The sequence below is a fragment of the Miscanthus floridulus genome, chromosome 9 (genome assembly GCF_019320115.1).
Source record: "Miscanthus floridulus cultivar M001 chromosome 9, ASM1932011v1, whole genome shotgun sequence".
NCBI classification, from domain to species: domain Eukaryota; kingdom Viridiplantae; phylum Streptophyta; class Magnoliopsida; order Poales; family Poaceae; genus Miscanthus; species Miscanthus floridulus.
Genome location: NC_089588.1, coordinates 23,361,201 through 23,387,564, shown reverse-complemented (window position 1 = coordinate 23,387,564; position 26,364 = coordinate 23,361,201). Strand labels below are relative to the sequence as shown.

The window sequence follows — 26,364 nt, the reverse complement described above, 5'->3', positions numbered from 1 at the left end:
AGAGACAGTGCAATAATCCAAAATGCAAGATATCAGCAAGGACTACAAAGACATTATAACAAAAGTACTCAGCCCCGATCACTAAAGCCAGGGGACTCAGTATTACGACTAATCCAGAAGAAAGATGGACGACACAAACTACTCAGTCCATGGGAAGGACCCTTCATCGTGAAAAACGCAACAGGACCCGGCACATACGAGTTGATTACTCCAGATGAAATACCAGTGAAGAATACTTGGCATATCAGCCAACTCAAAAGATTCTACAATTAGTACAACATATTGTACTCAAGCTTCAAGAGAAATAAAGCAGAAATTCTTCAAGAAGAACGACTTCAGATATAAGCCCTGTCAAACCGACAAACCAACTCATAATCAGGTTGGGGATAAAAGGGGCATCCCTGTTAACAGCCAACCTGGAAACGGTTGCGCTACACAGGCAATTTTGTCACTCAACCATATGGAGATGGTACGACTGACAGCCCTATCCAACGGACAGAACCAACCCACAATCAGGTTGGGGAAAAAGGGGTAGCCCTATAGACAGCTCAACCCGGAAACGGTTGTTGCTAAATGGGCGCAATCACTTACCCCAAGAGCTGGTACGATTGCTTACTTACCCTGCAAACAGCCAACCCGGAAACGGTTGTGCTATACGGGTCCGATCGCTTACCCCAAGAGCTGGTACGATCGTTTACTACGCCCAACAAGCGGCGCTATCTATAAAAACAACTCGGTCGCCTACCCCAAGAGTGGTACGATCGACTACTTCACCCAAGGAGCGACACAAGCACTCCAACAACTCGGTCACCTACCCCAAGAGCGGTACGATCGACTACTTCACCCAAAGAGCGGCACAAGCACTCCAACAACTCGGTCGCCTACCCCAAGAGCGGTACGACCGACTACTTCGCCCAAGGAGCGGCACAAGCACTAAAACAACCCGGACACCTACCCCAAGAGCGGTACGATCAACTACTTCGCCAAAGGAGCGGCACAAGCACTCCAACAACTTGGTCGCCGACCCCAAGAGCAGTATAATCAAGCACTCCACACAAAGAACAAGCACAATCAACTCTACAACTCATTCAAGCGACTACTTCACCCCAAGAGCGGAACAATCAGCAAAAAACAACTCGGCCATTTACTCCAAGAGCAGTATGGTCAACCACTTCGCCCCAAAAACAGGCACAAGTAACAAGTACAACTCAGGAGCTTACCCTCAGAACTACCCGCCCCAAGAATGACGCAGATCTACAGTACAAATCAGTGGATTACCCCAAGAAAAGTATAATCAACTCCGTCAACTCTACTACATCACCAAGAGGAAACAAGCAATGGCAAAGCACGAAAAAGCTACAAGGAAAGACAGGTCGAAGCCTGCTCATATCAGACAAAGACAAATTCAAAAGCAGGGCAAAGCCTGATCATATTCACAGAATTAAGTATATATTACAAGAAACCACAAGTTCATTACACAAAATGTCTAAGGAGCTGGAGGCACAGCAGGAAGCACATTCATCTGTTCCAAGATTTGGTCTGATAGACCACTAAGCTCTACTTTGGCCTCCTCCCACTGTCTTGAAAACTCAGCCGTTACAGAAGCTTCAGTAATCCGCTCAAGAGGGGCATTAGGAGCAACAACCCGGACATATGAAACCACATTGTTGATGCATCAGTGAAAGCCACTCTTTACAAAATCATAAAACCAGGAAGAAAGCACCGGTATTATACCTCCAAGGCCCAGATCCCTATCTTCTAGCCGACAGACTGAAGCAATGATTGGACTGACTGCAGCATAAAGAGCCCAGAATTGATCATGGGCAGCCTTCAACCACCCCTGCAGGTCTTGTACTGACTTCATTGCCTGAACAATATCACGATCAACACCAGCTCTCATCAAATTCGCCTGGGCAAATAAATCCTGAGCCTCTTGCAGTTTTGAATCAGCAAGGGTACTTACAGATTCAGCATTATTTTCGAAGGTATGGAGGGTATTGACCATCTCCTCCCTTTCCTTCATCCAGACCTCTTTCTCTTTAACAAGAGCTGAAAGAGAAAGGAAACAACTCAGAAAATAAGAGAAAGAGCCCAAGATATACTAAAGCAATGAAAGGGGAACTCACCAGCTTTCTCCCTCTTCAAATTAGACCTCTCAGTTTGAGCCTCTGCTACCGCTTTCAGAGAAGAATCTCGGACAGCATCAGCATCAGCAACCCTAGCATTGAGGGCAACCTCCATAATTCTGCGCTGCTCCTTCTCCTGAGCCAGATCGGCATGAACCCGAGTTAACTCGGACTCAGCATTCTTCAAGTCGGCCTCAATTAGGGCAGTAGATCGCACCTCTTGAGGACCAAACAAGAGATCTTGATCTTCAACTAAAGACTACAGCAAGGAAAAATCTTATGAGAAATAAGAGACAGGGAAGAATGAAAGTAAAGAGGCAAAGAAATTTAGTACATTACCTTGAGCTTGGCGCCATAAGCCTCCCATGAAGAAACCAACTTGGCCAACCGTTCAATACGGCCAAACTGAGCCATTTCCTCTCCTGACCGAGAGAACAGAAGAGTACTCGGCCTAGATGTCGATGGCCGACCAGCATCAGCAACAGAAATAGGGGGAGGGTAAGTATCAGAACCCTCGCCCACTGTCGCATTAACTCGAGCAGCAGCCTTGAGGGAGTACAACAGAGACGACCCAAGTGGTAGACGAGCAGCAGCAATGCTCGAGGGACTATCCACAATCCGGTGCTCCTCCTGAGAGGACACCAGGGCCCCAACATTATGTTCCTCAACATGTGTCTCAAGAGGAGCAACATGAGGAGATGAAGCTACAAAAATCAGAATTATAAGTCTACAAGGATATAGAATACATAAATTATACAAGAGAAAGAAAGACAAGGCAGAACAAGAGCTCACAAACAATAGATTCTTGTAAAGTTTTTTCAGACCCAAGGGCTAGAGAAGACGAGGCATCCTCAGAAGGCCTACATTTGAAAAAAGAACCCGGATTAATTAAAGACAGAGGCAAAAATTATCAAGACAAAGAGAAAAGAAGCCGGAACTTACTTAATAGCCTTCTTGAAGCTACCTGCCACCCCCGAGAAGCCAAGACTCGAGAGGGGCACATCAAACAAATCATCCTCAACCACCTCAAAGGAGGGGATTGGGATGGCCCCCAGGACAGAAGCGGATACAACTGTCACAAAAGGGGCGCAGGGTGCCGGTTCATGACTATATTAAAAAACAACAATTTAGTTATTGTGGAAATGAGCAAAAAGGCAAGCACAAGGAAATTTACAGCAGAAGACTTACGGTCGAGTGGTCAAGGGGACCTCATCCTCAGTCTCCACCTCGTTCAAGGCAACAGACTAACCTTCTATCAAAACAACAAACATAGCTTAGATTAGCAAGACAAGTCAAAACAAAGCCAGGAAAACAACTCGAGAAAGGCTAAGCACAAGCTCACCTACAAGAATATTACCTGTGGAAGAAATTTGACAAGTTGAGCGTCGCCTCTTCGGCAACGACTGCTTAGAAACAGCCTCAGTTCGCCGCTTCCTAGATGACAAGATATATTGAGCAATTCTGGGATTAGGGACATACTCAACATAGGAGTGTTGACCTTCAAACAAGCCAGTAATAAACCTGGCAGAAGAAGAACCCGGCCCGGTGGCAGCAACTACCGTAGGACCAGCAACAACATCATCATCTTCATCTTTTTCTTCGGTGGGCTCTTCAACGGCAGCCTCACCACCACCAGCAACAGATATCTCGAGCTTAAAAGCTCGGCCAAAACCCTGCAATAAGAGATCAGGCAAAGTCAACAACAGATGCAAATTATAAACAATAAAAAAGAACTCGGAAAGCATACGAATACCTCAGGAGGAGGGTGAGCAGCATCATACTCATCAACACGAGCAGGCATCATAGAGACCCCACACAGAATACGCCCCAGGCATTCAAGAACGACCTCCTTAGGTAACTCGACATCAAGAACAAGTCGGGAAGAATCTGAGGGCCCAGTATATTCAAAGTCGTAATGCACCCTCTACATAAGAGGTTGCACCCGGCGATGCAAGAAACTGGCAACTATACAATTGCCAGTCAAGCTTGCCTGTTTAAGCACTGCAACTCGAGCGAGCACAGGCTTCAAAGCAGCACGCTCAGCATAAGAGATTTTATTGTTCTAGATAGGGAGGGGAACGGGAAGAACTGAGAGATCATGAGAAAAGGAAAGAGCAGATTTTGAAATATAAAACCACTTCTCCACCCAATTCCTGACAGAATCAGAAAGGGTAGGAGAAGGGAAAGAAACTCCCTAACGGGATTGGATAAGGCAGCAGCCAAGAAAAGGAGTATTATTTCTGTCTGACAAACGCACACGGAAAAAATGATGAAAAAGAAGAAGATTTGGAGGAATTCCAACGAAAACCTCGCAAAAATGCACGAAGGTAGAAAGAAAAAGAACCCCGTTAGGGGTAAGATGATGGATTTGAATCCCATAGGATCCAAGAAAGTCAAACAAGAAATTGGACGGGGGATAATAGAGCCCTGCCCGCACGAAAGGAACAAAAAGAACAGATTGATTCGGAGTGGGAGAAGGGACATCGTGCTCACCAGGAACAAAGAAATTAGAGAGACATTTCTCCTGAAGAAGGCCATGAGCAACGAGCAGATCCAACTCTGCCTCCGAAGTTGACGGCTTGGGGAGTTGCCTCTGCATTTTCCGCATCGCAACAAATTCGGTGTTCTCGATCACCTTGAGCGCCGCCTCCTCGTTGACAGACTTGCTCTTATTCTTGCTCTTGTTCTTCACCACCATCTCAAAAAAGCAAAGACAAGATTGGGATGGAAATAGCAGGGGATCGAAGGCACAACTGAGCTAGGGTTTTGGTTGAGATTGGGGAATTTTTTACAGCAAAGGCAAGTTAAGCCAATAGTAACAAAGCAATTATCTTTATACAAGGTAAATACGCGGCCCAAAGTACGCGGTCGTCAAAGGAAGGCCCTTCAAAGTTACTGTTACAGCAATAATTACAGTACGCACCAGAGAAGAGCAACGGTCCGTTCACACCACAACGGATATCAATCCGTTCACAAGAAAGTCATTGAGAAAATAATATACTACAAGTCGGGTACGTTTACATAGAGGCAACCGAAACAAAAAGAGCTCGAACACATCTCCAAACAAGTCAGACAACCACTCAGACAATATAATCTTTTATTCCTCTGATCAAGAAGATACTAGGATTACAACAGAGTACAAGATCTGATAAATTCAACAAAGAAAGCAAAGGAGATCATTCTAGAGTGGCAGCAAAGAACCCAGTGGAATTCGAGGTTGCAACCCTCCGTAGGCAGATAGAACAAGCATGGAAGCCACATCACAAGAACTCTTCTAACTGCCAACGCGAAAGTTATCAAGTATACAAAAGCCAGGGGCTGCTAAACCTCACACAGCAGCATATCTACGAATGAGGAAAGAATTTAAGAAAGAATTTCCTACTCAAGGCGGAACCACAACCAACAAAGAAGGTATTTATAGCAAGCCAGAGGCAAGAAAGGCTAAAGATCACAAGAAAGAAAGAGTAAAAGAAGATGCTCAATAATGGGTATACAGAACCCATCCGTGACTAGCAAATGACAAAGACCAAAGGAGTACAAATCAAGAACCTTCTATCGGCTTCTTCTCAACTGAGAAGAACCCAGAGAAGGCTCGGGGGCTGCAAGTACCCACCATAGAAAAGTACATTTTTAATTTTTTGACCCTCCAGCTTTATGTACCAAAAAACAAGAGGCTCGGGGGCTACACTCAATGTTGCAAAATTGCACTCGCTGCACTCAAAGGAAAAGAACTCGGAGGACATCATGACAGAAAGACCCTCTAGCTTTTTGTGCCAAATAGCCAGAGGCTCGGGGGCTACACTCACTGAGTGCATTTTTTTGGCAAAAGTGCACATCAGTCAGAAGAAGAATCAAAGAAGACCATCTCAAGATTTCACTTCAAGAAGAACCCGGATCAAGTCTACAACAACTCAACCCTTGAAGCTCAATCATGAAATGCTCGGGGGCTTGTCGATGGGGAACCCTATGGGCCCCCCATAGACCGTACTATAGGGAAGTGGACCTTGGTAACAAGGCCCACAGCCCAATCGCCAAGAGGAACACGGAGCAAAGCAACGTGCAAGACCAAAACTCCAATTTGGACTATACAAGGAAAGGCGCCCGAAGCATAGCTTAGGACTCTGACCTTGTATCTGAGTAGAACACAAACAACTCCTCTCAGCACCTGGACTATAAAGGGCTGGTGAGGATATCTCTTGTAAAGAACGGAACACACCCAATACTCAAAGCAACACGACGCAAACAGGCTAACGCCAAACTGGACGTAAGGTTATTACTCGACCAAGTCGAGGGCCCGAACCAGTATAAATCGTGAGTCTCTTTGCGTAACCACCGAGTTCCACTATTCGCCGAAGCCCGAAAAACTGTCTCGGGTACCCCCGTGGCAGGCTATCGGTGGTAAAACATCGACATCGAGTCATGTTTCTAAATTATATAGGCCAAAATAGTTTCGGCTATGATTTGGCGGTTCAATTTACAGCCACCACTACAAATGCATTTATAGAGCCGGGTGTTGTTTCAAGTCACCTCTACAAATGCCCCTATTTTTAGAGACGGTCTATTTCCAAATGCCTCTAGAATTTTTAGAGGTGGCTCTAGTTTTAGCCGCCTCTATAAATCGATTTGCAACCGCCTCTAAAAATAAGAGCTGCATAGTAAATTTGATTTTTTTTTCAAATGACAACGGATGAAAAAATGACAAGAACAAAAGTTGCAGATCTCGAAAAGTTATACAACTTTGTAATTGACATCATTTTCATTTGAAATCATCTATGCATCAAATATTACATTTGAATTTCTCACATTCAAAATTTAAATTTTTCAAATGACCACAAATGGAGAAACCACCGAAACAAAAGTTGTAGATCTAGAAAAGCTATGCATCTTTGTAGTTGAAATTTTTTTCATTTGAAATCATATATGCATGGAAAATCTACGATTGAATTTCTCACATTTCAAATTTAAATTTTTCAAACGACCTCGGATGGAGAAACGATCGAAACAAAAGTTGTAGATCTCGAAATGTTATGTAACTTTGTAGTTGACAATTTTTTTATTTAAAATCATCTATGATGGAAAATCTAAGTTGAAATTTCTCACACTTGAAATTCAAATATTTCAAACAACCTTGGCTAGAGAAAAGACCAATACCAAAGTTATAGATCTCGAAAAGTTATGAAACTTTATAGCTCACAACTTTTTCATTTGAATTCGTTTAAGGCTCCAAATACTTATTTAAAAACCGGATTAAAATAACATGAAGGAATATCCCAAATGGACACAAATGTGTTGTGGTTGGAATGGTCAGGGGACGAACGCGTGAGGCCGGTGGTTGCGGGTTCGAGCACCGAAGCAATGGAATCGAAGGAGTTGGAGGCCCATCCCAACACCGAGGTCAGCTCCGAACCGATGGAATCGGAGGAGCGAGGAGGGAAGATCCACCGACAGTAGTGAGAGGATTGTGATTTCAATCTAGGGGCAAAATGGAAAGTACAGGTCAACGTTTTTACACAATGGTTAAATGAGAACCAAAACACAGATATGGTGTTTCATAAGGGTAGTGTGGCGAATTCACCATTTTGATGCTATTTGAGCCAAATCCACACTTCTTTTGAGGACACATATCTTTCTCATTGGGACCTAGATGCGTATTCTTTGGGTAGTAGGAGGAGTAAATCAAACCTCAGAAAATCATTATTTTTAGGAAAGCACACTGGAACAAGTTATGGGATCGGACCTCCTTGCATGAGTTGGGAGTTTGCTTCTGTTTTTCCGTTGTAGCTAGTCTTCGTGGAAACCCAGCTGCGCTATAGCACATCTTGTATCTCTGCATGCAGTTCTCGTTTGGCTTTGGAAGATCATGTTCTCTCCATTGGTTATTTGCGGTGGCCACTGCACAGTATAATATTTCCTAACTAGTGAGTACTGGTACACGCTCGACAGAATTTTCAGTCACCGGCTGTCCATTGCATTAATCTGGGTCTTAGATTGGGGTTAGGAATCAGTATTTGGCACTGTAACACTTTCGTTTGTATTTGATAATTATTGTCCAATCATGGCCTAACTAGGCTCAAAGATTCGTCTCGTAATTTATAATAAAACTGTGTAATTAATTATTTTTTTTATCTACATTTAATACTCTATGCACGTGTTCAAAAATTTAATATGATAGAGAGAGAGTGAAAAAACTTGCAATCTAAACAAGGCCCCGAATCCGAATCTGATCGATTCGACTTGCATTGCACCTACCAATGCTAGCGAGAAGTAGAATAATTCTGCTGGACTGACCTACCCGCGTGCCTTGTCCTCGTCCAAGCGCGGTGACAATATTATAATACTCGTGCATTAGCACCCTAATGTTCATTTGTTAACGCCATGTTTAGTTCCACCAAAATCCAAACTTTAACACTATGCAAAAAGAAGATTCTCCGTCACATCAAACTTGCGGTACATGTATAGTACTAAATGTTAACGAAATAAAAAATTAATTGCACAGTTTAGTTGTACTTTGAGAGACAGAACGTTTTAAGCCTAATTAGTCAATGTTTGGACAATTATTAAAAAAAACAAACGAAATGCTACAGTGTGCTACGGAGCGCTACAGTATATTTGGTGGCGCTGAATTGCACGAACTAAACATGGCCTAAAGCAACCCGATGTCCTTACTGGCATGGTACCTGCACCCGATGCAGTCCCTTTTCTGTTCCGATTCAGAATAGTCTTGTCTTTTACAGAGTTCACAGAGTCACAAGTATATCTGTTTATTTACCCTCTCCTCCCACTGCCCGTGGGCCCAACGCAACTAATACATTAACGACTAAGTAATGGAATTAACAACTTGTAATACGACTTGTTCATAGAGCCAGCGCCACGTGTTGTGCTGGTACAGTACTGAGAGAAAGGTAATCCGAGATCCTCTAGTCTTCCAGTCAAGGTGTTTGAATAACATTTGGTAGCGTGAGGCATCCAACCTCTAATTTGAACCCTAGAGTTTGTACCGAAATCTTCAATTTCAATGCTTTCTCCACAAAATTAGAACACTAGATATTCTAACGCTTTGGAATCATACTTCCTACCGGTGTTGATGGAGCCCGCTAAACAGGAGGCACTACTACATCCGGCCTTTTAAGAGGCCATTGGAAACCATTTGTTGAGGCGGCTATCCTAGCATGTGTTGACGGAAGTGAAGCCACATGATTTTTCGGGCGAAACACGCGCGTGTGTGACTGAGAGAGCTCAAACTCGCGTGTGTCTAGTAGCAGATACATTTATATTGTATCCACTTTAGTGAATATTGTAATGCATAATTGAGAGCCTAAAAAAATTTAAATTAAAAAACATCTAAGGAAGTGGTATGTGACCTACAGAAGAGATCCTTTCCGCTTTGAGACAAATATCAGTGGCTCTGCCATTGCCCAAGGTAAATTAAAACAGCCTTCTTCCAATGTATTTTATTTTCTGGTACTCTGTTTTCTTCTTAGTTTCCTTCATTCAATTCAATTTTATCAGTGGCATTTGTCACCCTGTGCTCTCAACTGATTGTGCATAACAAGACCTTTGTGTAATTTTGTTGATTTTTTTTCCTTTCCTTTTTTGTCTCCTGAGTTTGTAACTCTATACTTTTGATGTGTTTTCATAAACCCCAGTAGGGAGAAGCCCGTTCTGTTTTCCTCGAAAAACCAAAGCATCCTCAAACAAATAGAACAGCCATACAGAATCCATTCAATTTCCATGCACTCTTGTCAGGGTCAGTCAGGATTACGGCTGCTAAATAATATATACATGTGGCATGACATGCTCACGACGCGCACGACCATAGACAACTGATAACCCTCACGGCCTCTGCAATGGTATCATTTGCAGACCGCTTGGAGACTAACCCAACCCAGCAATGCAAATTCTGCCTATCTCCGTCTGGATATTCCGTGCCCAAAATACGAATGCCGGCTCTACGGTGTTAGCAGCCCCATCTCCATCTCGTGTGCGCTGTCTTGTTCTACACCGGTCGAGTTGATCTCTCGTGAGAAACGGCCAAGGGTCGCGTTTATGGTCCGAGATGGCATAAATGCTATAAGCATGGATGGAGGCTTGTTCTGCTTTTCCATATACAATTTTTTTGTGAAACTAACTTGCACCTTAATCCATTTCAACGCATGTAAATCGAAGTGAATACGACTATACTAGTCCATCCTAATAATCTCTGTAGAGGTCCGAGCTGGCATATGAATTTGTCTTCACATCCCAGTCATCAAATGGGCCCATCATGGACGACCCGTAAAGCTAGTCTTCCTATTTGCTTCCAAAGGACTTCACATCGGTGTTGATGGAAAGCAACAGCCTAACGAATATTGGGGTCCTTCAGTACTATGTGCTTGTGTGATATCCATTGCTACCATACCGTGGACGGACGATGGCATAGGAGACTCGCCACGTCTTCTATGCCAATTTTCCAGGCTGGTTTCTAAACTAGGCCATGCCAATTTTGAAATTATCGAGTCATGTTTCTAAATTATATAGGCCAAAATAGTTTCGGCTATGTTTTGGCGGTTCAATTTACAGCCGCCGTTACAAATGCATTTATAGAGCCGGGTGTTGTTCCAAGTCACCTCCACAAATGCCCCTATTTTTTGAGACGGCTCTATTTCCAAATGCCTCTAGAATTTTTAGAGGCGGCTCTAGTTTTAGCCGTCTCTAAAAATAAGAGCTACATAGTAAATTTGATTTTTTTTTTCAAATGACAACGGATGAAAAAATGACAAGAACAAAAGCTGCAGATCTCGAAAAGTTAAGCAACTTTGTAATTGAAATCTTTTTCATTTGAAATCATCTATGCATCAAAAATTATATTTCCATTTCTCACATTCAAAATTCAATTTTTTCAAATGACCTCAGATGGAGAAACCACCAAAACAAAAGTTGTAGATCTAGAAAAGCTGTGCAACTTTGTAGTTGATAACTTTTTCATTTGAAATCATATATGCATGGAAAATCTACGATTGAATTTCTCACATTTCAAATTCGAATTTTTCAAACGACCTCAGATGGAGAAACGACCGAAACAAAAGTTGTAGATCTCGAAATGTTATGTAACTTTGTAGTTGACAACGTTTTTATTTAAAATCATCTATGATGGAAAATCTAAGTTTAAATTTCTCACATTTGAAATTCAAATATTTCAAACAACATTGGCTAGAGAAAAGACCAATACCAAAGTTGTAGATCTCGAAAATTTATGAAACTTTGTAGCTGACAACTTTTCCATTTGAATTCATTTAAGGTTCCAAATACTTATTTGAAAACCGGATTAAAATAACACGAAGGAATATCTCAAATGAACACAAATGTGTTGTGGTTGGAATGGTTAGGGAACGAACGCGTGAGGCCTGTGGTCGCGGGTTCGAGCACCGAAGCAATGGAATCGAACAAATTGGAGGCCCATCCCAACACCGAGGTCAGCTCCGAACCGATGGAATCGGAGGAGCGAAGAGGGAAAGATCCACCGACAGTAGTGGGAGGATTGTGATTTCAATCTAGGAGCAAAATGGAAAGTACAGGTCAACTTTTTTACGAAATGGTTAAATGAGAACCAAAAGACAGAAATGGCGTTTCAGCAGTGTTTCATAAGGGTAGTGTGGCGAATTCACCATTTTGATGCTATTTGAGCCAAGTCCACTTCTTTTGAGGACAAATATCTTTCTCATTGGGACATAGATGCGTATTCTTTGGGTAATAGGAGGAGTAAATCAAACCTCAGAGAATCATTATTGTTAGGAAAGCACACTGGAACAAGTTATGGGATCGGACCTCCTTGCATGAGTTGGGAGTTTTCTTCTGTTTTTCCGTTGTAGCTAGTCTTCGTGGAAACCCAGCTGCGCTATAGCACATCTTGTATCTCTGCATGCAGTTCTCGTTTGGCTTTGGAAGATCATGTTCTCTCCATTGGTTATTTGTGGTGGCCACTGCACAGTATAATATTTCCTAACTAGTGAGTACTGGTACACGCTAGACAGAATTTTCAGTCACCGGCTGTCCATTGCATTAATCTGAATCCGAATCTGATCGATCCGACTTGCATTGCACCTACCAATGCTAGCGAGAAGTAGAATAATTCTGCAGGACTGACCTACCCGCGTGCCTTGTCCTCGTCCCAGCGCGGTGACAATATTATAATACTCGTGCATTAGCACCCTGATGTTCATTTGTTAAAGCAACCCGATGTCCTTACTGGCATGGTACCTGCACCCGATGCAGTCACACGTGAAGCTTCTAGCCACTCGAGGCAGGTGAAGCCGAGAAGGTTAGTGTAGAGCACCATGGCATCAGCCCGGTGCATACATCTAGACAGCCAGATGGGCGATCAAATTATTTTTAATTTAATTCAACTTGCTTTTGTGTTAACTTGGTTTGCTAGCTACTGAGGCTCCAAAGTGGAATTGGTACCAATACGAGGATCCGTCTCTACGCTGTGATTTTATTGTAAACTGAAAATCCCGTCTACCTTTGTTAATTAGCCTCCAGCACCATGCCATGTCCACTGCCAAGCTGCATTGATTTCTTCATCCTCAGTGAGTCTCGGCTTGTCATCTCGTGCGAGGAGAAAGCATCATGCGGTGGCTCCACGCTTCTTCACGCAAATGCATTGGCCAGCGTTTCACGTGGTTTGGCTCAGAGCTACTCTAGCATCCAAGGCTCCGCTGCGGAATTAATAAACTAGGCCGCACGCAATTCGATGTATGCATGTATGCATGTACTCCTTTCGTCCCAAATTATCTGTCGCTTTCGTTTTCCAAGAAACAATTTTGATAAAATATATATTAAAAAATATTAATATTTATGGTACATAATTAGTATCATTGGAAAGATCTTTGAATCTAGTTTTTTAATAAATTTATTTGGAGATACAAATGTTGTACGTATTTTCTACAAATCGAGTCAAACTTGTGGCACGGAAACCGGAAACGACAGATAATATGGGACAGAGAGAGTATGCATGTCAGATGATTTATATCTTTGTGCCGCGATGGATGCATGTATACATGTCAGATGATTTATATCTTTGTTGTACAAAAGTAAAATGCCATGTTGGCATTCACATTTTTTCTGATTCCTCAAAAAAATCACATTTGTTCTGATTTTGTTACAGCAAAAACGAATTTCTCAATCATGGCCGGTCTCGTAGGTGCTTTGGCGTCATACATCCAAAACATGCTGATGGAGACGGCCACAGAAGAGGTGCATATGTTGCTCGCCGGTGAGATTGATAATATGGGCATCAAACTTCCAGATCTGAAGAACTTCCTTGCCGATGCTGATAGAAGGAACATTGTTAAGTAATCTGCTCCTTCTCTGTATGAACGCGTGGGAGGGATAGGCGTCGAAAGGCTCCCTGCTGCTGCATTGTAGCCGTTGTAGGGGCAGGCGTCGAAAGGCTCTCCTGCCGCACTGTAACCACAGCAGGGGCAGGCGCCAAAGACTGCTGTCACATCGAATCACTATAGCAGCATGGCAGCCTAGCATGTCTGTGTACTAGGATTAGATGGGTAGAGTTGTATATATAGTTTCCCACTGCAACTCAGTAAAGATAGCGAGTTCAGTTTTGTCATCTTCTCTCCAGAGCTCCCGCCAACACTGGTGCTTATGCTGTGTATGCGTGCGCTCTGTTCTCCCTCCCTTCTTCTACCTCTAGCCGTACCGGAGATCCAGGGGTCAACAAGTGGTATCGGAACCGTACAAGCGCCGTCGCCGGACTAACCGTTGGCGATGACGGACGGTTTGGAGATGGACGACAGCAGCGGCGCTGTGACTGCCCAGCCACGATAGGAGGTTGCCGTGCGCACGGTGCAAAAGGTCAGCGGCACGGTGACGTTGACTCGCACCAACTATTTCATTAATTTTTTCTTGGGCCTTGTTTAGTTGGCGAAATTTTTTAGAAAATGGTACTGTAGCACTTTCGTTGTTATTTGGCAATTAGTGTCCAATCATAGTCTAATTAGGCTTAAAAGATTCGTCTCGTGAATTTTGTCTAAACTGTGTAATTAGTTTATTTTTTATTTATATTTAATGTTTCATGCATGCGTTCAAAGATTCGATGTGATGGGGAATCTTGAAAAATTTTGCAAAATTTTGGGAGGCCTATGCTCACTTGAAATTACTATGTGCTTGTGTGATATCCGTTCAGCAGCAGCTAGACGTCTCGGGCCTGTTCGGCAGGACTGAAAAATACTGTTCCGACTGATTGTTGTGAGAGAAAAATACTGTTCTGGCAGGACGTGAATAGTGATTCCCTGAGTTGGCTGGCCAGCTAGCCGGCCGGCTTAAAGCCAGCCGAACACGCCCCTCGTTGCGCTTGAAGGTGATGGCAGATTTCTGGACCGAGGTGATCCTGTACGCTGCATCGTCTGATAATGCCGCTGCACACATCGAGTAGATCGCACAAGGGGGTCAAGCCAACGATGGTCGACCACGCCAATTCCTATCTAACCTTGACCCAGTGCTACTGCTGGTAACACCTCACTGCTTCCGTGAATTTCTGATCGATCTGACTTTCACCTACCCGTACCAGCCTGGCGAGAAGTAGAATAAGGCTGTGTTTAGTTGGGTGAAATTTGAGAATTTGGCTATTGTAGTATTTTCGTTTTTATTTAGTAATTAGTATTCAATCATGGACTAATTAGACTCAAAACGTTCGTCTCGCGATTTCCAACCAAACTGTGATTACTAATTAGACTCAAAGTGTGGGATAAACTAGGACGCCGCACGCAAATCCATGGAAGCTGTCACGCACTTTCCTTCCCACCTTGCAATGTCACCACGACCTATTCCCATCAGTCCATCACCATCCTCTTCCCTGAACCATCAACATTTCCTTCTTAGCTCGTACAGCTAACAGAGGCCACCAAGCTGCTACTGCGATCCTTGCGAGCGAGAACCTCACATCGATCGGAACATAATTTGGGATGTACGGTGTATCAATCAGCATACTTCAACGTCAGAGAACATAAATAATTTTGATGTCAGGAGTCCACACTTGCTCCATTTGGCTTATACAGTACAGAACAAGAAGTACTCTGTTTCAAGTTAACCTGTCTGTATACTCTGCTTTCCCTTTCCATACAATTCCCTCTAAGTACTGCACTGATTATTTGGCTGGGTTTCCTTGTTTCACATTTGTGGCCTTAACCTGCATGCATTGGGAATATTCATTGGTTGCTGCCTTTTACTGGAGGCAGTGATCAATAATGTTGGTGGTTCTGGCAGGTGGTTTACTAGTTTTCATTTTTTCATAGACAATGAACATCACCACAGATTACCGGAGGAAGTGGATTCGAATTATCTAAAGTACAATCTCACTCAGTTGTTTTGGATACAATTGCATCGAGTCTATTTCGATTTAGATATCCATGACCAATTGATGATGTAACAAAAACCCAACATCTGTTGGAGACTAAGGCCTTGTTTAGATTGTAAATTTTTGCAATCTGGACAATGTAGCACGTTTCGTTTGTATTTGACAAATTTTGTCCGATCATGGACTAACTAGGCTCAAAAGATTCGTCTCGTGATTTACAACCAAACTGTGTAATTAGTTATTTTTTTACCTACATTTAATGCTCCATGCATGCGTCTAAAAATTGATGTGATAGAGAGAGAGTGAAAAAACTTGGAATTTTGAGGCAATTTAAACAAGGCCTAACTCGAAATGTCCATGTCCATTGGATTTTCTTGGACTTAGAGAGAGAGAGAGAGAACAGATTTACGGGGTGTTTGGTATTGCTCCCCTCCACGTTTTTCAGCTCCGCTTCACATTTTTTAGCAAAATGGTTTTAACTACACGCACTCTGTTCGAGGAAAAATGTTAGAGTTGTACGAGCACCTAAAGGAGTGCTCCATAAACTCTAGGTTTTGGTGGAGCTGCTCCACGGTGGAATTTGTGGAGCAATCCCAAATATCTAGCACTACTACAGTACTTAATAGATGCGTGTGTTTTTTATTTTCGAAGGCGGGCAAAGGCAATCGCCTCCGTCGAAAGGTCACGTATAATCTGTGAATAACGGAGGCGGTTGCCTTGCCTGCCTCAGTTAATCAGTTAACGGAGGCGGGCGCCTCATAACGCCTGCCTCGGTAAATCGATAAAAAAACAAAAAAATCCAAGCTCGACACTGAGCCCACTCTCAGGCCCAACGATGAGCCCACTTCTGCGAACGCATGACGCCGCTGGTGGTCGGATCCACACCCATGCCGCCACTGGTTGCCGAATCCGCGTTGGTGGTGGCCGGATCCGCGAGCCCTGACGCCGGATCTAGCAGATCCACTAGCCCCGCCGTCGGATCTAGCGGATCCACGAGCCCCGATGCTGAATCCGCGAGCCCATCCCTGCGCTCCGCCGCCGGAGGCCCCGCGCCACTGTCGGAGGACGGGAGCCGTGCGCCGCGCCGATGCCGGAGAGAGACGAGCACCTCCACACTACTACATAACGGATAATCACCGCCGTCACTTTCACCGCCGGTTCGTATTACAAAGCAATGGTGAAATAATTTTCACCATCAGTTTGTGTTATGAACAGTTGGTGAAAATTTAGGCGGTTATCACCGCCGGCTAGTAACATGAACCGGTCGTGATAATCCTATCACTACAACCGGTTTGTGTTACCAACCGGTAGTGATGGTCGACCTATTTGTACCGCTGGTTTGTGGTACCAACCTATGGTGAAAATAATTTCACTAATGGTTCGTAATACGAACCGGTGATGATGAGTTATGCTGCGTCACAGTAAAATTCATAACTTTTACAAAAAAAAGTCGGATTAAAACAAACTTTATATCAAAGTTGTAGATCTCACTAGTTGATGACTTTTTTATTTGAAATTGTTTACCGTCCCAGAAATCTGATTGAAGCTCTTATATTTTAAAATTCAATTTTTTCGAATTATACAAACAACCTCAGATGAAAAATGATCAAAAGCAAAGTTACAGATCTCGCTATGATCTACAACTTTATAGTTGACAACTATTTCATTAGAAATCATTTAGGGTCATAAATTTCTATCTTAAGTTCAAAAATTTTGAAATTCAAATTTTGCAAATAACCTCGGATGGAAAATCAACCAAAACTAAAGTTGTAGATCTCGATGACTTTTTTATTTGAAATCATTTGATATCCCAACAGTATGGTTGAAGTTTAGACGATTTGAAATTCAAATTTGTCAAACGACCTTGGATGGCAAAACCACCAACATCAAAGTTGTAGAGAACAACAACTTTGTAGCTGATGACTTTTTAATCTGAAATTGTCTAGGGTTCTAAATATTTATTTTAAAATTATGAGAAGCTAGTACTAAAGGAATATACATGTTGTATGGACACAAGTGACTTAGAGGCGGAGTGGTTAGAGCAGCTACGTGTGACGGCATAGGTCTTAGGTTCGAATCCCAGCACTGCGCGCTGCGTGGATTTTCGCGCGAAAAATTATGTGACTTGTGACAATGGGCATTCCCAGGATTAAATCAAAATGTTTTGCTACTTTTTGATCTGATTTTGGAATTTATGAAAATCTCTATGGCCACCGGCTGGTAACATGAACCGATTGTGGTAACTTTGCATCACGGCCGGAAACCGACGGTAATGACAATGGGCATCACCGCCGATTTTCATTGCCTAGAGCCAAAACCATCGGTGAAGGGGGTCTGGAGCAGGCAGTGAATACCTGTTCTGTAGTAGTGCCGGAGGCCCCGCCCTGCCGCACTCGCAAGCCGCTGCCGCGACCTGGCGTGAGCAGCCCGCCTGGGTGCGAGCACCTCCCACCGCCTCCAGAGAGCTCCCAGCGTGAGAGGAGAGAGGGAGCGCCCGCCGGTGAGAGACGAGAGAGAGGGAGAGAGCGGGCCATGCATGCACGAGAGAGGCGAGAGGGAGCGAGCGGGCCATGCATGCGCGAGAGAGGCGAGCGCCTCCTCTCTTGTGAGGACCGAGCCGAGAGAGGAGAGAGAGTGCTGTGTGGCGGCGGGTGAGGGAATGAGAGATGACTATGGATAACCCGAATTATATGATTTATCTATAAGTGTCAGGTCGAGATGGGCTGCTTGCCATTTTTTTTTTTTTTGGAGGCGGTGCCTCGGATACTGTCGATTAACCGAGGCGGTCGGCCATTAACCAGCAACAGCCTTGGTTGCATCATTGGAGGCATGAGAGCCGGCCACTGCCAAGTTGCATTATTGGTCTGTTTATCCTACCAACGCTGTGAGCGAGTCTTTGCTTGTCATCTGGTGCGATGAGAAAGCGTCTTGCGGTACCCCCACGCTACTGCACGCAAATGCATTGGGCGCCGTTTCACGTGGTGGCTGAGAGCTACTCTAGAATCCAAGGCTCCGCTGTGGAATTAAAACACTAGGCCCTTAGTTCCCAACTCAAAACTTTACGTCCTGTCACATCGAATATTTGACACATGCATAAAGTATTAAATATAGACTAAAAAAACTAATTGTACAATTTGAAACTAATTTACAAGACGAATCTTTTAAGCCTAATTAGTCCATAATTTGACAATAAAATGCTACACTAACATATGTGCTAATGCCAGATTAATTAGGCATAAAAAATTAGTCTCGTGGTTTACCGATAGATTCTATAATTTATTTTTTATTAGTATCCGAATAATACATGCGACAATCCATATAACTATAACATCCGATGTGACCCAACACAAGCCAGCAACCAGCTACTGTTACCCTTGCGGGCAAGAACCTCAAATTGGAACCTAAATCCATCTCGCTGCTCCTCCTTTCATCACTCACCCGCACGCTACAATCCAGCTGTAGTATCTGGTTGGTCAGGTCGACGATGTCCATGGCGATGCCTGTCTAACCATTAACCAGTAGATCCTGTTCCACGACCAAGAACGAACAACACCGGCACCGCCTCACCGCTTGCGGCCATTGCTCAGCTCGTCGGCCCCAGGTTCTTTTCCTTAACAGTTACGTTTCTGCAGCTGCTTATGCGTAGCCATATAGTTGCCACTGTCATGTAGTTGTATCAATGAACGAGAAGTCAGTAGTAGTGCCGCGATGGCTGCAATAATAGATGGCAGATGATTGAATCTTTGATGTATAAAATTAAAATGCCATGTTGAAATCAATATCTGTTCTCATTTTGTTACAGCAAAAACCGAAGTTCTCAATCATGGCCGGTGTCCTAGATGCTTTGGCGTCCTACATCCAAAACATGCTCATGCAGATGGCGGCAGATGAGGTGCACATGTTGCTTGGAGTGTCCGGTGAGATTGATAACATGGACATCAAGCTTCGGGATCTGAAGAACATCCTTGCTGATGCTGATAGGAGGAACATCACAGACCAAAGTGTCCAAGCATGGGGGATAGAGCTAAGGAATGCTATGTATGATGCCACTGACATCCTCGACCTGTGCCAGCTCAAGGCCATGGAGCAAGGCCAAAGGCATGATGCCGGATGCTTCAACCCGTTGCTCTTCTGCATACGGAATCCGCTACATGCCCATGACATTGGAAGCCGCATCAAGAACCTTAACAAGAAGCTAGATGACATCAAGGCACGTGGTGCATCATTCAACTTCATGAACCTTGGTACTTATGAGGACCGTGGAAGAAACGTGGTATCGTATCCTTCTGGTACCCGTGAGACGTCAGGGGGGCTTGACGAATCTGGTTTGGTTGGTGAGAAGATCGAAGAGGACACAACAAATCTAGTAGAGATGCTAACAAAGAAGTATCCAATTGACGACGACAAATCCAACAAAATAATCATTTTCTCCATTGTGGGAATTGGTGGGATTGGTAAAACCACCCTTGCTCAAAAGATCTTCAACAGTGAAGTCATAAAACATGAGTTCACGAAGAAAATATGGTTGAGTGTCAACCAAGACTTCAACAATACTGAAATGCTAAGGAGAGTTATTATCGAAGCTGGTGGAAACCACCATGCTTGTGGAATTTCAAAGGTGGCACTGGAACAGACTCTAATAGAAGCTTTGAAGGGACACAAAACCTTATTAATAATGGATGATGTCTGGGACTACAATATATGGGAAGGTGTGCTTAGAACTCCCTTTGTCAATGCCATGCTAGCTCAAGGTAGCCGTGTGCTGGTCACCACAAGGCATGACATAGTGGCACGTCAGATGAAGGCTGAGGAGCCCTACCATCGTATTGACAAACTTGGGCTTGAAGATGCATGGTTGCTGCTCAAGAAGCAGGTACAAGTTAATCCATACATTAATTACTTTTCTTTAATTATGCATTTTGTTTTCTAGCTGCATCACTTTAGTTTTGCTTCTATCTTAGTAGTGGGAACTAGATTCCCTGTCCTGGCAACAACTTCTATTTTTCTTATTTGTTTCAACATCTAGTTCTACGGTGGTGACCTTCGAAATATATTATAAAGAAACAAAATGCCATACTTCCATATGTTAGTATTGTAATATCCTGCATATGCTGTCATGCAGACTCCACATAGGGCAGGTATTCACAATTTTTTGTTAAAGCAATTAAAATTTGGACATTGTATTACACTTCCTCCTTTTTTAGAAGAACTTGAGATCTGTAGGTTCGATTGGATCTGTCATGGGCTGTAACGTAGGCAATACCACATGGCGAATTAGCAACTAAATTTAATTCACAAACTAAGGCAACCATAATAAGTCTGTTTAGCACTATGCTTTTTAGAGTAAAATAAAAAAACGGCCTTTGAACTTATTCTGTATGATGTCATCTGGGTCCCTAGACTCTCAAAATGCATGCACTGTGAGGTTAGCGAAATTGTCTTTGGATGTAATGTAAGTCCCAAGCTCTTATAATGCTACTTTCATGCCCCCCACACTTATACTAGAATATCATCAAGATCCCTAGACTTGTCACGTGCTATCATCCAGTTCTCAATGAGCCCTAACACACTATACATCCTTATGTGGCAGGCCACAATTAATCCATTTGTGGTTCGGTATTGACCAGTAGTCCAACGCGAGGGTATGTATGTTACACATATTGGGCTGCTGCACAATATCGGAGCGAGAAGAGAGAAACAGAGAGAGAGAGGGAGGGAGGGGGAATCGAGATGGTGGGCCAAAGGCCAACATATGTGTGGTTCCCATGGGTAGAGACATATAGATAGCATTTGGTTGGGAGATAAGGTGGGGTGGGATGGTCTTGTCTCTGGTTTGTGGGATGCAGCGACCCTATTTCTTTTCTGGTTGGGGAGGGATGGGATCAACCCATTTTTTGTTTGGTCTTAGACATAAAAAGTGGGATCCACTACTGACTTGTGGGGCCCATTTGGTAGTTTTTATTCTTTCTTTTTCTTCCTTCTCTCCTCTCTCTTTCCCCAACGGTAGCCGCCCAAAGGGCTCGCAGCGCAACGCCCTACGCCTCCTCCTGGTCAGATCGGCGCCCACGCCCCACGCCTCCTGTTTCATGCGCCCCCCCCCCCCCCGAGCTCGCACATAGTGGCTCTTCAGAGGTTGCACGGCGGCGGCCTCCCAAGTTCGCGCGCGGAGGCTCCTCATATCTCGCGCACGGTGGCGGCCCCTCGAGGTCACGCGTGGCAGTGGCCCCCCAAGCTTGCATGACGGTGGCCCCCGGCGCTCCTCTTGGTTGACCGCCCCTACGTGCACCTCCTCTCCTTTTCTTCCTCGCCAGCAAGCGGGCTTGTCCCACCTTGGGCGACCCCCGTCCGTCAAATATATGGGGACTGGGCAACCCGCATTTCACGGGAATATTCCCATGTGGGATGTCCTCGCCCCTTGTGGCCTCCCAAACAAACACCACTCATCCTGGAGCCATCTCGTCCCGTCCCTGCTTGTCCTTGCATCCAAACACACAGATAATGTTCCACCATGGCATGCCATGTTGAGGAATGGAAAAGGTCTAGGTCTGTTTGGATGTGGATGACATCGTGTTACATATTCTATGGCTAGAAATAATATTTTGATGAGTAAATTCCATGGTTGGTCCTCTAACTTGTGAGTTGTGTCATCCCGGTCGCCAAACATAAAAAGTGTGTCATTCCGGTCTTTAAACTTTGTTTGGGCCTCATATTTGTACAAACGGGTATGGATCCAGCCCGCGTGTAGAGAAAAGACTCGCTTGCTTGAAAATAAAATATTAGCGGGGTTATATACAAAATCACCCAGATACATAAATTGCACAAATGTTAACAAATTTCATGAGGGAGTATTTTTTTTAAAATATATTCTTCCACATTAGAAATGCTACATGAGTCCATCTCGCTGTCAATGCCGCCACTGCTGCCAGGGAGCGTGAGAGCATGAGCCATGGCCGCGGCTGCACAAGCGAGCCGCCGCCACCGCTGCACAAGCACGAATGTGAGCAACCGTCGTGGCCGCGTAGCCGCTGTGGCTGCGCAGCCGTAGAGAACTGGGGTACTTAAATAGTTTAAGGATCTAAATGTGCAATTTTATATTTAGTGATATGATAGAAGACGTAGTAGTTTAGGGGCATGGGTGTAATTTACTCTATAAAAATATATTATTCTCCACTATACCAATTATCATATGACTGGAAGTATACGTGAGAAGGCATCGCATATGAAATTGTCTACAACAACATTTTTAATATTGATTTTTCAACGTGAACCGGTGGAAGCGTGCTATAGCAAAGAACCCACATATACCAAAGCAAAACTCTTTGTACTAAACTGGATGTGCCTATTGGGTGAAATTTAATGAAGAGTGGGCCCAGAAACTACGAATAGAACTAGTACCACTTAGAATATTAATTATTTTGGAACAAAATTTGAAACTAATCCAACCGCCTTTGTTGGGAGGAGACTATTACTGCTTTCAACTGTTTATTTGTATAGTCATGCACTGGGAGATTACATGCTGTCACTTGTAATTGAAATAATTCTTTCTAATATTTTTGCTTGGCCAAACCTTAATGCGCCCCTTGTAATGAATATTTTTCCATATTTATTGAGTCATGTTTTCTTGAGCACTGTAGCTTTATTATACAGAATTTATATTGATTGGTAGTGAATCTTTCCAGTGGGTTCAGAATTGACGCAGTGGCAGCTACAATGCACACAATGTTGTATTAGCTGAATAATAGTGCTGATTTTGCTAAAGATTAGGAAAGGCCGTACTTCCAAAGGTGATAGGCAAAGAAGCAAAAAATCATCATGAACATTGCTAGTGAATACTTTGTTGCTATTGTCTCCGAAGCAACATTGGTGCCTTTTTTCTTTCTTTTTACTTAGTTGCACATGCATAAAGTATAATATAAAAAAGGCTGACAAAAAATTATGTGCTAGAGACCACATAGGTTTCTTTCTTGATGTGTTTTGCATTGACAGGATATCACGGCACTGCACAATAAATTATTGTTTGTCTAATTAGCCTAAAATTCTTGCAGGTTGTTACAGACGTAAATGATGAGCCCCAGGTTGAAATACTAAAGGATATTGGAATGAGACTTGTTGAAAAATGTGATGGTTTACCTCTTGGGGTCAAAGTAATGGGAGGTCTCCTGCGTCAAAAAAGGATAAGACGAACCGACTGGCAAAATGTCTTAGATGATTCTCTATGGTCAGTATCACAAATGCCTAAAGAGCTAAATTATGCAGTTTATCTTAGCTATGAAGATCTGCAGCCTTGTTTGAAGCCTTGCTTTTTGCACTGTTCCCTCCTTCCGAGGGGCACATTGTTTTCTGTTCATGAAATTGTTGGCATGTGGATTAGTGAAGGATTTGTTCTTGGAACTTTACGTGACCTAGAAGAAATTGGAAGGGAATACTATGATCAGTTAATACAGCGGAACCTTATTGAGCCAGATAAGAGATATTTTGATCAAGTAGTTTGCAACATGCATGATATTGTTCGGTCATTTGCTCATAACATGTTGGGAGATGAAGCACTCATAGCTCACAACAGTAAAATTGGTATTGACAAACTTAAATCGCAAAAGTTTTTTAGATTATCTCTCGAAATCAAAGGATCAGAACAACATGATTTGGAGTGGTGTTCTCTCCAAACACAGACATCACTGAGAACACTAATTTTAGTTGGTAATATAAAGATTCAACCAGGTGATTCATTTCTTTCTCTTTCGAGTCTCCGAACACTAGATTTGGACAGTGTAAATATTGATGCAATAGCCGAATCTTTGTATCTGCTGAAACATTTGAGGTATTTGTCAATACAAAACTGTAATACATCCAAATTACCAGAAGACATAGGCAAGTTGAAATTCTTGCAGTACATTAGCCTTTCTGGTTGTCAGAGTTTGGCTCATCTTCCCAGTAGCATTGGAGTGCTACAAGACTTGAGGGTTCTCAGACTTAACCGGACAAATGTAAGTGTTATACCAACGGAATTTAGTGGGCTAACTTCTTTGAGGAAATTATATGGATTTCCAGCCCACATGGACTGTGATCACTGTAGTTTGGAGGAACTGGGGCCTCTCTGCCAGCTAACAGATCTTCATATCTGTTTCTTGGAGAATGTAGCTTCTTCCTCATCTGCTATACAGGCCAAACTTGGTGGGAAGAAGCGCCTAAGGTATCTCTCACTGGGTTGCACCAGTAGACTTGGAGATGATGGCCTGTTGGTAAAAGAGGAAGATGGGATCTCTGATAAAGCCAAGAGACAAATGGAGGAGGTATTTGATGAGCTCTGCCCTCCGCGTGGCTTAGAACACCTTAAAATCAAAGGGTATTTTGGTGAGCGGCTCCCAGGTTGGATGATGCTGACAGCAGTTACGCCCCTTTGGAGCTTGAGGATTCTAACGATGGATGACTTGGCCTGCTGCACAGAGCTTCCTAGTGCCTTGAGTCAGCTCCCCTTCTTGGAGCTTCTGCAGATTTTTCGTGCCCCAGCAATCAAGCGTGTTGGGCTTGAATTCCTACAACCAAGCAATCATGTAGGGGTTGCGTTTCCCAGATTACATCAGTTGATTTTTGGTAGATTTGTCGAATGGGAGGAATGGGAGTGGGAGGAACAAGTCAAAGCGATGCCTATCTTGGAGGTGCTTAAACTCCGTTTATGCAAATTGAGCCACATGCCTCCTGGCCTTGCCTTCCACGCAAAGGCTTTGAAGACATTATACATATATGATGTCAAGAACCTAAGGTCTTTGGAGAACTTCACTTCTGTTGTCCACCTCGACGTGTTTGGTAACACTGATCTGGAGAGGATCATTAATCTACCGAAACTGCAGAAGCTCACCATCCAAGACTGCCCAAAGTTGATGGTATTGGAGGGCATGCCAGCACTACAGAGACTCAATCTGAAGGATGATGCCATGGGAACAGTCCCCAGGTATCTACAGGATGTGAACCCAAGGCATTTACTGCTATATTGTTCCTTGTCGCTGCTCACATCCATAGCAACAGGGAAATCTGGTCCTGTGTGGCACAAGTTTCGCCACATCCAGCAAGTCAAAGCCTATGGCAGTCCAAGGAACTGGTATGTTCTGTACACAAGGGATCCTTTCCGCTTTGAGACAAATATCAGTGGCTCTGCCATTGCCCAAGGTAAATTAACACAGCCTTCTTCCAATGTATTTTATTTTCTGGTGCTCTGTTTTCTTCTTAGTTTCCTTCATTCAATTCAATTCGTCTTATGCAGCAAGAAGCCGAAGCACGTGGCTTGCTTACTTCCAAACATGTCCCATTGAAGATGAGCAGCCCACAGGACGACACACATATGCAGAAAAAATTGTGCCCCTTTACGTACGCTTCAGGTAAAAAATTTGGCTACACGTTGATTGCTCGCCTCTGTTTCAGTAATCGTGCATGCTGACACCTCCCTGATACCTGATTAATCGATCGAACATGGCAAGTTGTTTACCATTTCATCCCGTGTAACATATTTTATCAACATGTGCAGGTGCAACGCCTATCTTCACTTGAATCGCTGGCTTGATGAAGCGTGCTTGCACTGCCCTGAAGCCGACGACATCGCTTCCCCATCAGATCAGTGGACCGAAGCAGCAGTGTATTCTGCATGTACACAGATTGTTCTGACCATTCCTTGATCTTCCGCCAACTGCTTGTGCAGAACAAGACTTGCTCTGTTTTTACTGTTTGTTCATTCTGCTTTCTTTAGGCTGCTGGGAATGTGGGAGTGCTTTCATTCTGCTTCCTTCCGCCAACTGCTTGGAGTGGAGTATATGTTGCTATATCCTGCTGAACATCTATGTTTTGTACGGAGTATTTTGGATTGGAACATGCTTGTCCTCTTTAATTTCAGCTGGCTTA

General features: G+C 43.6%; 1 protein-coding gene across 1 annotated transcript; it reads left to right on the top strand.

Moving 5' to 3' along the window:
* Positions 1-18,821: 18,821 nt before the first annotated feature.
* On the top strand, positions 18,822-26,141 carry LOC136481562 (putative disease resistance protein RGA1). Its single transcript, XM_066478898.1, has 5 exons — positions 18,822-19,075; positions 19,277-20,347; positions 23,520-25,638; positions 25,733-25,847; positions 25,994-26,141. Exons 2-5 carry the CDS (start codon positions 19,298-19,300, stop codon positions 26,139-26,141), a joined length of 3,432 nt encoding a protein of 1,143 aa, XP_066334995.1. The 5' UTR covers positions 18,822-19,075; positions 19,277-19,297.
* The last annotated feature ends 223 nt before the right edge of the window (positions 26,142-26,364 follow it).

Coding starts and splice junctions, on each gene's coding strand:
- LOC136481562 (XM_066478898.1), top strand. CDS start 19,298: ATGGCCGGTGTCCTAGATGCTTTGGCGTCCTACATCCAAAACATGCTC. Junction 20,348..23,519: donor GGTTGCTGCTCAAGAAGCAG/GTACAAGTTAAT, acceptor AAATTCTTGCAG/GTTGTTACAGACGTAAATGA. Junction 25,639..25,732: donor TGGCTCTGCCATTGCCCAAG/GTAAATTAACAC, acceptor CGTCTTATGCAG/CAAGAAGCCGAAGCACGTGG.